This window comes from Canis lupus, chromosome 17 (assembly GCF_003254725.2).
Source record: "Canis lupus dingo isolate Sandy chromosome 17, ASM325472v2, whole genome shotgun sequence".
Classification (NCBI taxonomy): domain Eukaryota; kingdom Metazoa; phylum Chordata; class Mammalia; order Carnivora; family Canidae; genus Canis; species Canis lupus.
The window spans coordinates 62,032,651-62,049,128 of record NC_064259.1 but is presented as its reverse complement, the minus strand read 5'-3'; the positions used below and the strand labels follow the sequence as shown (position 1 = coordinate 62,049,128).

Genomic DNA, 16,478 nt, shown 5'->3' with positions numbered 1-16,478 from the left:
AACCTTTGTTTTTCATTAATTGATGGGATATTGGTGGTACTTTGTTGAAATTCTAAAACATAATCCCAGAATTATGTAGTTTTTGAGCCAAAGGAGCCCTTACATATGGGTATTCCTCAGTGGCAGTATGTTGTGGTTGTTGTTAATGATGGTTTGCATCAAATTATGGCACAAAATTTGCCTGTTTTTTAATCGGTTAGTACTAACTTGTGTCATTCTTTCTCGAATTCTTATGTCACATTTGAATAGGAAAAAAACGATAGAAGTTAACTCTCCATTTCCTGAGTATTCCTATGACCTATTCTATGCCGAAGAGAATTGGCTGTTCATGTGGACAGCTTGTTATATGCTGGACGGGGTAGGAGTAGGGCTGCTGGTGGTTAGCGCATCTGATATCAATCAGGAAAACTGCATTTATAAAACACATCGTAGAAGACAAATCCCGTGTTGATAGCTAACTTGTCCACCAGCTAGGGGCAGGATCTCGACCCTGATGCTGTGACCTCCCCAACATCACGAACATTAGTCCTGTGCTAAGTTATATTTAAAGTTGATTTTAAAAGGAAGTTTGCCGTGTTATTTTTCATTACCGGCTTTTGTTAAAATTATTGGTCAAAATCTTGCTTGAATTAAGACAATTTCAAGAAGGATTGGTTTACCATGAACTTTCATGGAAGCTTTGAAAAGCTTCCTTTAGGGCAGCCCAGGTGGCTCAGTGGTTTAGCGCCGCCTTCAGTCCAGGGCCTGATCCTGGAGACCCGGGATCGAGTCTCACATTGGGTTTCCTGCATGGAGCCTGCTTCTCCCTCTGCCCGTGTCTCTGCCTCTCTCTCCTCTCTGTGTAGTCTCATGAATAAATAAATAAAATCTTAAAAAAAGAAAAGAAAAGCTTCCTTTAGGGCAGCCCGGGTGGCTCAGCGATTTAGCACCGCCTTTAGCCCTTGGCGTGATCCTGGAGACCTGGAATCGAGTCCCACATCAGGCTCCCTGCATGGAGCCTGCTTCTCCCTCTGCCTGTGTTTGTGTCTGTGCCTTTTTCTCTCTCTGTGTCTCTCATGAATAAATAAATAAATAAAATCTTAAAAAAAAAAAAAGAAAACTTCCTTTAAAGGAGAAAATATATATAATTCTTCCAGTTACACACTTGAAGAGAATTTAAGACGTCAGACACTGCTGCAGCCTATATTTGCGCTCTGATTACGTCCAGAGCTCACATGGGGGGATTGATTTTCTATACTGTAGGCTATCCAAAACTACATTTTCTCATGAAAGGTATAGCACAAAAGCACTTTAGTTAACAAAAAATATGATGTTCTGAAAATACCAGAATTGGTCATGTTTATTATAGAGAAACAACCGGAGGATGACAGCTCTCAAGCCCTCCTCTCAGCACAGAATGGCTCTCCCCGCCTCAACCGAGCAGAGGTCCCAGCCAGGCCTGCTTTGCAAGAGGCCTATGATGTAGTCTTGCAACGAAAAGAAAATGAAGGATTTGGCTTTGTCATCCTCACCTCCAAAAACAAACCACCTCCAGGAGGTAAGGGCCGCTGGATTGATTACCTATTGTCCCTGCAATTTTAATCTCCTGAGTCTCTCAATGGGCTTTGTGAGACTAATTAGGAATTATGTATAAATTGCCTTAGAGACTTATCTTTTTAAGAATGATGGATGTTTTCTTTATTTTCAAAACCAGGTAATCCAAACCTAAACTTCCAGGCTTCAGGTTTATCTATCATCTCAGATTCCATAAAATCGGTCTTGGCAGCTCCGGTTGCATCCAGGTTATCCCATGGCAGTAGATTAGGGGCGTGCCCTAATAATAGATTCAACAAAAGGACAATGCTGAGTTTTTTTCAAATAAGGAGGCATAGGTGGTTGGTTTTGTTTTGATTTTTTAATTAGGAGAAACTGTATGCAGAAATGAATTAAATGCTAGAAGCAGTTGCAAAGAAGCAAAACAGATTAATAGAAAAATCATGACCCAAATATGTCTTAAAAAGTCCTTTTGTATTGTTTGATCATAATTGCCACATTCCAGCTCTAAAGGAAACTCCTTGAGTGACAAGAGGCATTCTTATCTTTTATATATGTGTCACTGAAAGTAAAAATTTTGTCAGAACTTTAAACATTAATCTAAATATCCTGAACCCAGTTTAACAGAATATTGTTACCTGGGAAGGTTGAATATATATATTAATTCCTTCAACAAAGGAGGAATTACCTCTAGTATGTACAGGGCTCTTACGATCCAGCAAATTAAATATTTGTTTTGCCTTTATGTTTCTAAGAAGTAATCATCTTTAAATATAAGCATAAGATCCAAATGAAAATAAGATGAGAACCAGAAAATTGGGATTGATCGATCATACTTGTCTGGTGACTTTATTTTTCCAAGTCAAATGGTAAACATCTTTGACCACAGGAAAATGTGCTCTTGCCTTTGCGGGTGGATTTGATTCTATCGTAAATAGTGAGATCCTCTTAGACTAAACGGTCACTAAAATCTTAGAAAAAGAAGAAAACCCTTTCAGTAGTTGTAAGCCAAGCCAATTTGCAAAAATATTGCTAAAATCAATGCAAGTGTGTAAAGGAAGAAGGTTTCTGTGACATGGCTGAGTTATTACTATAGTATCAGGTCACTGCTCACTGATAACTAGTTTCCATTTTCCAGAAGCAGTTGCTATGGTAACACTTGGAACTGGAACTGTCACTGATGCTCTGAGGATGATTATGTGGCCTGTGCTAGAAAAATGAAAAAAAGCAGATTTCTGGTGGATTTCGTGTTGTATCATTGGAAATCAGCTTTTCCTAAACCAAATAAGCATGTTAGATAACCATATTGGTATTCTAAGGCCATACGATGACCCTACACATTCAGAGTAATAGAAATAGTGCAAGATTATTACTCCGTGTGATAGATGCTGACCGCTTTTTACACTGAAGATCATCCTTTTCTAAGACTGCCAAAAGTAAAGGAAGAGTCTAGGGTCCCCCATAAAACAAAGCAATACGAAGGAATTCAGTAAAATAAGTTGCATTGCTTTATATAGGTTTAAAATTTCTATATTATTTGCTTATGTTTAAAAGTTATATTGCATTTTAATATATTAAGTATATCCTTTTTGTGTAGATTTGTCTGTATTTAAATTTTTAAAATATTTTTTTATTTATTCATTTTGTTTCTTACTATGTTGATGGTTCTGTGTACCAGAGATGCTAGATTTCTGTATGAGACAGAGTCATTAGGTGCTGGGCTCTGTAATCAGACAACCTTGGATTCAAAGCCCCGCTTATGTCTTTTAATAGCTGTCTGATCTTGGGCAAATTACTTACCCTCCAAGAGCTCCAATTTCCTCTGTAAGATGAGGATGATGATAACACTTCTTGTCTCAGAGGAGTCTAAGGATTAAAACAGATAATACATGTGAGCCTTTAGCCTGGACCTTCAATGAATGTTGGCTGCTGCTGCTTGTCGGAGCTTCTGCTGCTCTCACCATTGTGTTATTTATAAAACTGTTTGTCACTGACTCTTGCTTTTTTTTGGGGGGGGGGGGGACTTTTAAAAAGTTTATCAATACTTGAGTAACGAGATGGGAAAGAAAGCCCAATTAAAATATAAGATCAAGGCAACAGCTCATGTATAGCAGGAAATGAGTGTTTGCAGCTCATTAATTATCAATCCAAATGGTAAATTAGTTAGGCTTCGGGTGTCCATGAATTTTATATAAAGTACCTGAGATCTTCTGTCATTGGTGCAAACCCAGAATTGGTAATTTTCCTGAAATGCTAGTTGATGTTCTCACAAAATGCTGAGTCCTACGGGCCTTCTTCTTGGGATCCCACTCGTCTCCTATAGATAGAAGGAGGGTCCTGGGGGGTGTAGGTGAGGAGCTGCCACTCACAACGACTGAGCAGTAGCTTGCGAACTGCATCACAGAGGAAGTGTGCTCTAGACAAGAGTTAGCACAGGTGAAAAGGCAAGGGAAACTGTCGGAATAGATCACTCTTTATGGACCCCCTCTTGCTATACGTTAGTACTCTGTTCAGGATAGATTATTTCTTCCTTCTGATTACATGTATTTTCCAGCAACATTTGTCCCAAGCAGAGTTCCCGGTAGCATCTCTGACACCAGTCATGAAATTCTGAGATTCTTGGGCGCCTGGGTAGCTCAGTCAGTTAAGCGTCTGCCTTCAGCTTGGGTCATGATCCCAGGGTCCTGGGATCGAGCCTGGCGTCAGGCTCCTCGCACAGCAGGGAGTCTGCTTCTACCTCTCCCCCTGCTCATGCTCCCTCTCTCTCACTCAATGAATAGAGTACCTAGAAAAGACCTCTATTTAAGATGAAAAGGACTGGGATCCCTGGGTGGCGCAGCGGTTTGGCGCCTGCCTTTGGCCCAGGGCGTGATCCTGGAGATCCGGGATCAAATCCCACGTCAGGCTCCCGGTGCATGGAGCCTGCTTCTCCCTCTGCCTGTGTCTCTGCCTCTCTCTCTCTCACTGTGTGCCTATCATGAATAAATAAAAATTAAAAAAAAAAAAAGATGAAAAGGACTTGGCTAGTTTTTGTTTTGCCAGTGCTTCAGAGGTTTTAGTATTTCCCTTTCTTATCATATACTTTTCAGTTCTGCTTGCAAAGTGTTCTTTGAGAGGGGACATTTCCAGTTACTGCCCTTTCTTTTCCTGAAAGGAATGTTATAAGAGCACGAAAGTGACCTCAGCAGCTGGACAAGCCCACCTGGGAGGCAGATTTAGGCCAAAGATGAATGAAGACGGATAAACTGGTTTTATGGCAAATGCCCGTGGACTTTGTATACCAGCAAAAGCAAGGCAGGACTTCAGACTTTTGTTGGCTATGTGTACTCTCCAGGGTTACCTTGAAAACTTTCTAGCCTTTAGAAGTTCTCCTTCTACTGGTCTCTTTGCTGTTTTCAGCTGTTTTGGTAGAACTGCTGTAAATGCTCAGGCTGTAATAGACTACTTTTGCCTTCTTCACCCAGACAGCTAGCCCTTCAGGATGTTGTGTACCAAGATTTGCCCGTTCCCTTTGAGCAAATTGCTCCCATGATGAGACAGGTACCCCTGGCACTTCAGAGACTCATTTTGTTTGATGCTTTCCCAAGTCTGAACAAACCCCTTGCAGTGTGTCCAGGGCTGACTGATTGGCTTCTCAAGACATGTAGGATGAACACCATGTCCCGGTAGATCTTTTCTAAGGTAGAGAGTAACTGAGGTATTGCATTAGGTCACTACCTGGCCACTGTCCACCTCAGCATCCTTTTCTGACATGCCACCTACTCTAAGTGAAGCACTCACACCAGCCTTGGCTTGGGACATGGCCCATCCTGCTCTGGCACCTTTCTCATCACTTTGTTTGCAGGATAAGTGCTTGATATAATTCAGAGCTAAAAGGCACTTGCTCCAACATTGACTTCCTCCATTTCAGGATAAACGCTCTCTCAATGTAGAATCCTAGAAGGGCCGGGGAATGGCATTGTCTGTGGGGCTGTAAATCATGGCCAAGCATAACTTCCAGTTCAAATGAAGGCCTATTAAAATGTCCCTAACACACACCTACTCTGACTCAGAAATACTAGTCAGGAGCCCATTTTACTCTGGAAATTAAACATACTCAGAGTGCCATTTTAAACATAAATTATTCGTAACAGTCAGTGGTCAACAGGAGGCAAGTGCCTAAGAAGTTTACTGACCTCAATAAGGAAATTAAGGAACATGGGAGGAACATTTCTTTCTTAATTCAAATGCCTCTTAATTAAAAAGGGTAAAAGATATTTGGACAAGATTTCCTGAATGTCTGAGAACTCATTTTAAGCCGTAATAACAGCAGTGTCTCAATAGTCTAGGAAAGCCTTCAGCATCAGGAGCCAGTAGAACTGCACAGCGTATCTTCGCAAGTCTCTTAGACCCTGCTTTGTGCATTCAGGGTAGAATTTTATCCATGAGCCAAATAATCTCAATGTTAAACATTTTGTATTCTGATTCCCCTCAGCTTTTCTAATTTTAAAAAAATTTGAAGGCAAGGTGCTTAGGTGGCTCAGGGTTTGAGCGTCTGCCTTTGGTTCAGGGCATGATCCTAGGTCCTGGGATCGAGTCCCACATGGGGCTCCCCATAGGGAGCCTGCTTCTCCCTCTGCCTGTGCCTCTGCCTCTCGTGTTTCTCATGAGTAAATAAATAAAATCTTAAAAAATATATGAAGGCATAAACAAAAGGAGTTAATTTTGCTATAGAACTAAGTAGGATTCGTTTTAACGGTCAGTCGTTTCATCGTGCCTGTATTTCTGACCAGTAACCTCTGAGTCCTGACCTTGAATTTGAACTGCATTTATTTACAAGGTCCCCCGGGGTAATAAATGCCCCTTCAGCAGAACCACAGATGGTTTCATTGTGGCGGTTTCTGAAATAGCCAAAATACGATGCAGCCCCAATGGCCAGCAATAAGCAGGAAACACCAGCTTCCTGAGCTGGTATCCTAAGTTTCAATGAAGTCGGTAGCCTGCAAGCAGGATTGTTAGGACAACAATATAAAATTGGAGAAAGGTTTATGTGCTCTGATTGCAGCTGTGTAAAGAGGATCTGTGCATGTGAGCCCAGAGTGGAAGGTGGTGTGGAAATGGTTACAATTGGGTAAGATGATCACATGCAGGGTTTTGGGGGTTTTTTTGTGGGATTTTTTGCTCTGCTTTTAAAGAATGTTTTTTGGTGTTATGTTGAATTTTTAAATGCTGATAAATCCAACACTGACATATCTTAAATAATTGAAAAACTTGGGCAATTTCCCCCTCCCCCCTAGTTATTCCTCATAAAATTGGCCGAGTCATAGAAGGAAGTCCTGCGGATCGCTGTGGAAAACTGAAAATCGGAGATCACATCTCTGCGGTGAACGGGCAGTCCATTGTTGAACTGTCCCATGATAGCATTGTTCAGCTGATCAAGGATGCTGGCGTCACCGTCACACTAACGGTCGTTGCCGAGGAAGGTAAGGAGGGTGCTTTCCCCAGGCCCACGCAAGCATCCTGGGGCCTGTGGGAGGTGGCGGCTTCTTGTAGTGCCGCCAGGACCAGGGCAGGGATCGAACCATTTAGAACCATTTATACACCCCAGGGTCTCCTATTTTGCCTCTTTTGTTTAATGAATTCACAAGACAGTTTATTAAAAAGTTGTCAGTAGCTTAAGAAAAATAATCTGGTTTGTGAGTGGTGGCCGTTTCTTTTGTGCCAGAGACACAGGCACTCAGAAGTGAGAGAGACCACGACACTTCTCAGATCTTATTTTCTTTTTTTTTATAATAAATTTCTTTTTATTGGTGTTCAATTTGCCAACATACAGAATAACACCCAGTGCTCATCCCGTCAAGTGCCCCCATCAGTGCCCGTCACCCATTCACCCCCACCCCCACCCCTCCCCTTCCACCACTCCTAGTTCGTTTCCCAGAGTTAGGAGTCTTCATGTTCTGTCTCCCTTTCTGATATTTCCCACACACTTCTTCTCCCTTCCCTTATATTCCCTTTCACTATTATTTATATTCCCCACATGAATGAGAACATACACTGTTTGTCCTTCTCCGATTGACTTCCTTCACTCAGCATAATACCCTCCAGTTCCATCCCCGTTGAAGCAAATGGTGGGTATTTGTCATTTCTAATGGCTGAGGAATATTCCATTGTATACATAAACCACATCTCCTTTATTTTCTTAAAATAATGTGTTAAGTTTCGGCTTGCTTGTGGGAGAGGAAATCCTCTGAAGATTCAAAGAAAGTCACCTGTGGCTCCCCAGCCTTTCATGGCAGGCCCAAGCACAGTGTGGCTCTCCTGTATCCCAGCAGCCTCCGTCTAGGTTGGGGAAGGCCAGGAAATAGGGCATAAAATACATTTGGGGTCTTGCTTCACGTTTGAGCTGCCTGGTTATCCATCATTAAGAGCTTCTAATTAGGAACCACGTTGAATGGCGCCAGTTCACACTTTGTTTATGAATCACAACGTCAGCACCACAGAATGCGCACCTCGTTTTCCCTGAGTTTGCAGAACTAAGGAGGAGAAGCCCCAAATAGCAGAATTATGAAGAGTTGGTCTTGCATGTGAAAATCCCTTGTACTATGATGTGTATTCATGCCCCCTACCCCTAGGTGCCCCCATGGTCCTCTAGTGTTGTCAGTTTCGGGATCTTTTCATTCTTGATTCTTCTATTCTTGTTTCTTCCTGTTGCCCTTCCCTCATCACCTCCTCCATTGTGGCTCCTTCCCCAGAACCCTGAGGGGTGCTTTTGTGTGCACAGGATGCCTCCCAGCTGCTCCCAGGGGCCTTTCCTACCCCTTAGACCCCATGACATCCCTGCCCCTGTCCATTTCTCTTTTCTAGTCTGTTCCAGACTCTGCTGCTCCTTCCTCCTAAAATCCTCCTCTACAGAAGCCCTAGTGCTTCCCCTTCCTCTGCACAGAAAGTGTTAGGATTTTACTCCCAGGCACCTACTAAATTGGACTCCCAGCATTGGCAGCAGACCCTCCAGCGAGGCCCCTTTGACTTCCCCTGTGAGTCCCACAGCACCCTGTAGCTCTGTGGCCCATCGAGCGTTGTTCCTGTTTGACTGTGTCCCGGTTGAAATGCTCTGCTTGGACAGCTTGGGTGGCTCTGTGGTTTAGCACCACCTTCATCCCAGGGCATGATCCTGGAGACCCTGGGCTCTCTGCATGTAGCCTGCTTCTCCCTCTGCCTGTGTCTCTGCCTCTCTCTCTCTCTCTCTCATGAATAAATAAATAAATAAAATCTTTTTTTTTTAATGCTCTGCTCTTGGAAGACCAAGAAAGTGTTACCAATTGAAAACATGAAAGCTTAGTAGGCGGTCAGTAAATATTTTTTGAATGAAGAAATGAGTTAAGTCGCTGAATGAAGGATGAGGGGATGAATAAACGAAGTGAAAGTTAGGAGACTTTGAGTTCTGTACTAGGACCTTGCAGGGGCGTGGATCCCCCTAAAATTGAGCCTCCGACAGACAGAGCCCCTGACGCCTCTCAGCTTGGCGGATGGCTTTAAACAAGCCACTTAGTGTCTCCCTGCTGCAGGTTTTTTCCTGTAGAATGAGGATGATCATGTGTATTTCGAGATCGCCTTGAAGATGATAGGTGAGAATGTACACCGTCTGCACAAGGCCCCTGAGGTGCTCCCTCCAACAGAAGCTTATCACCAGCCCCCTCAGCATAGCTGAACCCCGCAGCCAGGTCGCACCCATGTTTCACCACCACAGGAAAGACTCATGACATCTAGTGGGCACTTAACCACGTGGCAGGTGTGATCCTAAACACCTGATGCCTGTTCATGCCTCTCCCACTCACCCAACTCCAGGTGGGCACTGTCAGTCCTCCGTCCTGCAGATGAGGACGCTGAGCCCCCAAACAGCTGGAGAACCTGCCCACGGTCACAACACAAGTGATGGAAGGGGCGCACGAGCCTGCAGACCGGCCCAGGCCCTGCGCTCCTGACTGCCCAGCCTTCCCTAACCTGGGTATCAGAACCACCCCAGCGCCCCCTTGCCTTGCTCTGCTTGGCTTCCCTGCACTAACTTCTACCTGAGGTTATGTAACCAGTGCTTTCTTTGTTTATTACCCTCTTTCTCACCGGAATGTGGAGCCCTAGGATTCCTGTAGTTAGAGGCCTTGTCCTGCTCAGTGCTAAGTCCCACGGGAGGGCCTGAAACAATAGTAAGCACGTAGTAAGTGCTCAATAAAATGTTTCTTGAAGGACTGTTGTTACTTAATGTGACTTGGGTCAGGCTTCTTTGTCGCCATTTCTTCACTGTGATTTCTTTACTATGATCTCTAGAATCTGCTTTTTAGCCTTAAGTTTGTTCTGTGATACCCCCCCCCCCCCACAAAAAAAAAAAAAAAAAAAACGGCATTAACTCACAGGAGATTACATGTCACATTTGTTTGATGGCTGCGCACAGCAGCAAGAGGAGCTCCCCAGAGTGGTGGAGCTTGCAGTCCTGTGGCTCAGTGTTTCTCTAACCATCTGTAAAAAGGATCAGTGACTTTTCTAGTCCCCTACAGCCAGCATTTTTGTGAAATACGTAAAAATTAAATGATAAATAAAAACGGAGACAGAAAATTATTTTATCAAGTCATTAGAAGATGTTTTAAATGCTTTCTCACAATGTCTATACACATCTTTTTGCTAACTGACCCAAGAACCGCACACTGAGTCACCCTGGAGAAGACGGCTCAATAGGAGACTGCTCCTTTCTCTTAGTAGAATTTTTTTTTTTCCAAAATTACCCTCTACTGTTGATAGTATTTTTTCTGAGAGGTTATCCTAAATTGCTAAGGCTATTTTTTTTTCAAGGAAAAATTAACTTTGATACTATGATCCAAAACTTCTGGATGTACTCAGGATTTCCTATATAATGCCAATTATTGTTTAGGAAAAAGAGAGCCGTGCAAGGAAACCCCCTAGCAGTAACTATTTTACAGTCTATTTTATTCGCAGGCACAGCCTGTTAAAATACAATAACGTTTGACTCATCAAGTCACATTTCGGGTCACACCTTACTTTATCATATACTCAAGTGCTACTAAACTGTGGAAACATTCTGAATCTCTTATTTTTCTAAGGAGAAAAAAAATGTAGAAAGTGTCTCTTCTATCCATAAAAATGTGATTCGTGGAGTTTGTACGTCTTCCAGGTTTCTCATTGTATTCGGTATAAAATCTATCAACTGCACTGAAGGGCCAGATGAATATTTTTGGTGTTCACACCGTGTTCCAGAATCTCACCTTCAGGCCAGGGTTCAGAGCTGCGATTCCTCCCCACCCGTCCCACTACCCAGAGTTGCTTGCTGTGAATACACAGATGTCGCTGGAAAAAAGGAAATGTGACCTTTCCTTTCTTGTTTTTCCCCTTTTACCAGATACTGTTGGAGAGTTTTTATGGCCAAGGAAATGGTTAACCAAGTTCCTAAGCCAGGTGTCACAAGTGGTATAAGCTCTCCAGCGTGTTGGTAGCCAGAGACTCCCCACAGCACCGCCACCACCATCAACGTCGCCACCACTCTGCCCACCTATGTTCCCCAGCAGGACAGAGATAGGCCTGCCTGGCTCTTCTAGTCGACTGTAAAGAAATCTTCAAGTCATACTATTTTCCAGCATTGGTTTCTCCTTCTGTGCCAGGTCTTGTTCATGACACTGGTCACCAGATCTACCAAGGACCGTGTCAGAATGGCTCTGGCATTGTTGCCACGGAGTTTTGGCTTGGTTTTCCCTTTATTTATCTGCATGTTCCCATTTGTCTCTATTTTCTGCTGTCATTTCTCTTCCTGCTCCCACTGGCAACCATTCTGGTGCATCATGTATGCCTTGTTTTATTTTTAAAATCCGTATTTGTGTGTGTTGGCACTTATTTTTGAGTTACATAAATAGTATTGTGTTATAGATTTTATGTGGGCTTTCTTCTCCGAATGCTCGAACCATATGTTTGTTTGTTTCTTTGACATCATGTTATTGTTCCAGGATCCAGTCCTGAGTCGTACATGATATTTATTCCTCAGATCTTTTTCCTGTGGAAAAAAGGAGTGTGATGTGCTATCTCATTGTGGGTTTGATTTTTGTTTCCCCCAGTGACAAATTATGTTGAGCACCTTTCCATGTTCTTCTGACCATTGGTGTATCTTTTGTGAAGGCCTGTCTGAATATTTCCCTCACTTTTAATTGAGTTGTCTTTCTTACTGTTGAATTCTAAGACTCTTTATATATTCTGATAGTAGATCCTTAACAGATCTATGCCTACAAGGCTTTTTTTCCCTTCTATGGGTTCCCTTTTCACTCTCTTATGATGGTTTCCTTTGATGCACAGAAGTTTAATGTTGATGATGTCTGATTCATTTGTGTTTTACTTGGTTGTTTATGCTTCAGGTATCATAGCACCATGTGATGTTAAGATCTATCCATGTTGCTGGATGAACATAATCAGTTTCCTTTAATGACTTGACTGTTTCTCGTAATGCATATTTACCACATATTCCCCATCCACTCCCCCCACAGGCAGCCACATTGTCTCCAGCTCCCCATGAGCACACACTCTCCCAATACACTTGCATATACACCCGCATCTTATAAACGGGATAAGAATTTCTTGGAGTGAGGTTGGTTGATAAAATATGTACATGTGCTGAATTTGACCAGGTCCTGTCCAGCTTCCTCCATAATGGCTGCACCTTCATTCCTGCCAGCAGCACACGAACACTTCTGTACCCGGACCTGTCTGCCAAGATGGGGCTCCAGCCTCCTTTCAAACTGGCCAGGGTATGGGAAGTGTCCTCTCATCATTTCTCTTCTTACTCATGAATTTGAGTATCTCATCAGATGCTCCTTTCAGGTTTTTTTTTTCTTCTTGTGGATTGCCTCCTCACATCCTTGTCTCATTTTTCTTGTGGGATTGTGGTCTTTTTTCTTGTTGATGTTTAGAGATTCCTTGAGAATTTTACAGGCAGTAGTCCAATTTAGTTTTAGAAAGTACAAAGACCTTTTCCTGGCATCTGTATGTTAATGTTGACCATGGTGCCCTCCACTGTACAGATATTCTTAATTAATTAATTTATTTTTTTTAAAGATTTTATTTATTTATTCATGAAAGATACAGAGACAGAGGCAGAGACACAGGCAGAGGGAGAAGCAGGCTCCATGCAGGGAGCCTGATGTGAGACTCGATCCCAGGACTCCAGGATCATGCCCTGGGCCGAAGGCAGGCCCTAAACCACTGAGCCACCCAGGGAACCCCCAGATTTTCTTAATCTAGACATAATCACATTAACCAATTTTTTTTTTTACCTTATGACGTATGCTTTTGAACTTTCACTTTAGAGAAGTTCTCCTCCCCCATCCCGTGTCACAGAGGTTTTCTCTTATGTCATGGTCTATTTGATTTGTAATTTTGCATTTAATTCTGTAGTACATCTGGAGCCTCCCTTTTACATATAGTTTTAGGAGGAATCCAGCTTTATTTTTTTATTCTCATATTGAGCGGGCTTTTCTAGCATCAGCTCTTAGATCACTTCTTTTCCTCATTGATCCATGGAGCCACTGCTTCTGTGTATTTACCTCCCCTTTCAACAAGAGTCTCCTAGCTGTTCTGTTCTATTGATTTATCTGTTCTTAGGTTAATTTACGTATATATTTCTTCACAGTAATATACATAATATATTTTTAAGTGTGTGTGTACATGTATATATATACAAATATGCTTTTTTTTAAAAAAAGTGGTATATCCTAATATCCTTCTGTTAAGGCAAGTTTTCACCCAACCACTCCTTACACACACTCCAGATTAACTAGAAGTTCATAAAGACTTTTCTGTATAAAATTTTAGAGCAGATTATTAGTCTCCTCAAAAAAAAATCAAAAAAAAAAATCCAACTGTAATTTTTATTTGGATATATTGAATATATATTAACTTTCGGAAAATTTATACCTTTAAATACTAAGTCATGCCACCTAAGAGCATGAGATGTCTTTCTAATTATTCAGATCATCTTTTGTGTCCTTTAATCGAATTTTAGAAAGTCCTTTCATAGGGTTCTCATTTATTCTTGCAAAGGATGATTCACAGTACATTTTAATGTTTGCCACTATTGTTTAATGTTGCTGTTCTTCCTCTGATAATATACATTCTCTTAAATAATTACATAAACTTCAGAAAAAGTTTAATTCTCATTGAGGGAGAGATATACTTAACCCATTACTTTACTATCTGAAGAAATTGCAGGTAAAACTAAGGGAGAGTATAGGCTGATTTGGCATCATGGAATAAATGTGTAACTCTGAGAACTAGAACAGCTCTCAACACAGAAATAAATTGATGAAGCCATGTAGCATGGGTCAAACAGCTAAAACTGAAAAAAATACCAATGATAGAAAATTTTATTTAACCTTGACAGGACAAGGAAAGAACATGTGACTGGTACCATATGCTACAGTGACATCTCTCATCCTTAGGGAAAGGTAGGGGAAGAGTTGAGATTGGTCAGCTTACTTTTACTGTCCTGAAGTCAAACACCCATTGCTCCAGCCAAGCCAAAAAATTATCTAAATTGGACTCCTATAAAGGTACGAGTATCTCCCAGTCATCTTGTTACTAGAAGTAATTTCTCCCATCAGTTTCCATTCCCTTAATGGTGCCCATGAATTTACAATGACAGACAAGAATTCAACTATGTAATGAACACTTAAGGTTAGAGGCAGGTCACTTCAAATTAATGTATCCAGTAAGCAAAAATGGAAGGACTTCTGGGAATTTCTGGTGGGGAGAGGAGTATAAACGTAAATGAGGTGTGATTCCTGCAATCAAGGAGTTCACGGTCTAGCAGGAGAAGCAGGTGAGATTTCACGGAGAAAGTGACATTTTGAACAGGAGATGAAGTGGGAAGACACAAATGCCTGGGTGATAAGTTTCGATAGCATCTTAATTAAGAGCAATTAAAAGTTACCATAGGTTTTTAAGCATGGCAGAGGCATGTTTCAGTTTATATGCTAGGACTGGAATCCAGGAAGGTGGAGTGCAGGGGGGATCAGTAGCAAGGAGACCAGCAAGGAGGACCAACACAAGTAACTTGGTAAGCTAAATAGAAAAATAAAATTCATGATGTAATCTAAAAGAGCAACAAAAAATTTACAGGTTCCCGCCCCCACCAGAAAGGTTCATACTCCACCCTTCCTTCTTGGAGCACTTGACTTTAAGGCATTGAACATTTTTGGCTAAGTAAGGTCACTATTTCAGAATGTATACTTTAAGAGAAATACAGCCCCAAATAAGACTTTATCATTTTGATGATTATGAGAATAATAATAGAAACATTTATATAATGAATAAAATATGCCAGGCACTGTTCAAAGAAGGCTGTATGTTTATAAGCTTGCTTATTAATATGATAACCCCATGAGATGGCTATATTTCCCTTCTGAAAAAAAAATTTGTATAAATTCAATTAATTGACATGTAATGTATTATTACTGGTTTCAGAGGCAGAGGTCAGTGATTCATCAGGGGTTTTTTGAAGTTCGATTTGAAACATACAGTATAATGCCCAGTGCTCATCTCGTCAAGTGCCCCCATCAGTGCCCCCATCAGTGCCCATCACCCATCCCCCTGCCCACCTCTCCTTCCACTACCCCTTGTTCATTTCCCAGAGTGAGTCTCTCACATTCTCTCAACCTCTCTGATATTTCCCACTCATTTTCTCTCCTTTCCCCTTTAATCCCTTTCACTATATATTTATATTCCTCGAATGAATAAAATCATATAATGTTTATCCTTCTCCGATTGACTTACTTCACTCAGCATAATAATACCCTCTGTTCTATCCACGTTGAAGCAAATGGTGGGTATGCGTTCTTTCTGATGGCTGAGGAATATTCCATTGTATATAGAGAACACATCTTCCTTATCCATTCATCTGTCAATGGACACCGAGGCTCCTTCCACAGTTTGGCTATTGTGAACATTGCTGCTATAAACATTGGGGTGCAGGTGTCTCAGCTTTTCACTGCATCTGTATCTTTGAGGTTAATCCCCAGCAGGGCAATTTTTGGGTCATAGGGTAGCTCTGTTTTTAACTCTGAGCAACCTCCACACAGTTTTCCAGAGTGGCTGCACCAGTTCACATTCCCACCAACAGGGCAAGAGGGTTCCCCTTTCTCCACATCCTCTCCAACATCTGTTGTTTCCTGTCTTATTAATTTTCACCATTCTCACTGGTATGAGGTGGGATCTCATTGTGGTTTTGATTTGTATTTCCCTGAGGCAAGTGATGCAGAGCATTTTTCCATGTGCTTGTGGCCATCTCTATGTATTCTTTGGAGAAATTTCTGTTCATGTCTTTTGCCCATTTCATGATTGGATTGTTTCTTGGGTGATGAGTTTAATAAGTTCTTTATAGATCATGGAAACTAGCCCTTATCTGATATGTCATTTTCAAATATCTTCTCCCATTCTTCAGATTATCTTTTAGTTTTGTTGACTGTTTCTTTTGCTGTGCAGAAGCTTCTTATCTTGATGAAGTCCCAATAGTTCATTTTTGCTCTTGTTTCTCTGGCCTTCATAGATGTATCTTGCAAGAAGTTGCTGTGGCCAAGTTCAAAAAGGGTGTTGCCTGTGTTCCTCTCTAGGATTTTGATGGATTCTTGTCTCCCATTTAGAGCTTTCATCCATTTTGAGTCTATGTTTGTGTATGGTGTAAGAGAATGGTCTAGTTTCATTCTTCTGCATGTGGATGTCCAATTGTCCCAGTGCCATTTATGAAGAGACTGTCCTTTTTCCAGTCTTTCTTGCTTTGTCAAATATTAGTTGACCATAGAATTGAGGGCCCATTTCTGCATTCTCTATTCTGTTCCATTGATCTATGTGTCTGTTTTTGTGCCAGTACCACACTGTCTTGATGACCACAGCTTTGTAGTACAACCTCAAATCTGGCATTGTGA

General features: G+C 41.7%; 1 protein-coding gene across 4 annotated transcripts in view; it reads left to right on the top strand.

The window, feature by feature from the left end:
• Positions 1-16,478, top strand: part of MAGI3 (membrane associated guanylate kinase, WW and PDZ domain containing 3) — a 237,202-nt gene that overhangs the window by 200,680 nt on the left and 20,044 nt on the right. For 2 of the 4 annotated variants that reach the window (XM_025452933.3, XM_049096159.1), the window contains exons 15-16: positions 1,349-1,537; positions 6,810-6,995. The exons of 1 other annotated variant lie outside the window; for it this stretch is intronic. In XM_025452933.3, the coding sequence (XP_025308718.3) occupies positions 1,349-1,537; positions 6,810-6,995 (375 nt within the window). The remainder of the gene's footprint in view (positions 1-1,348; positions 1,538-6,809; positions 6,996-16,478) is intronic. One more of the 4 variants, XM_049096157.1, reaches the window with a different exon arrangement.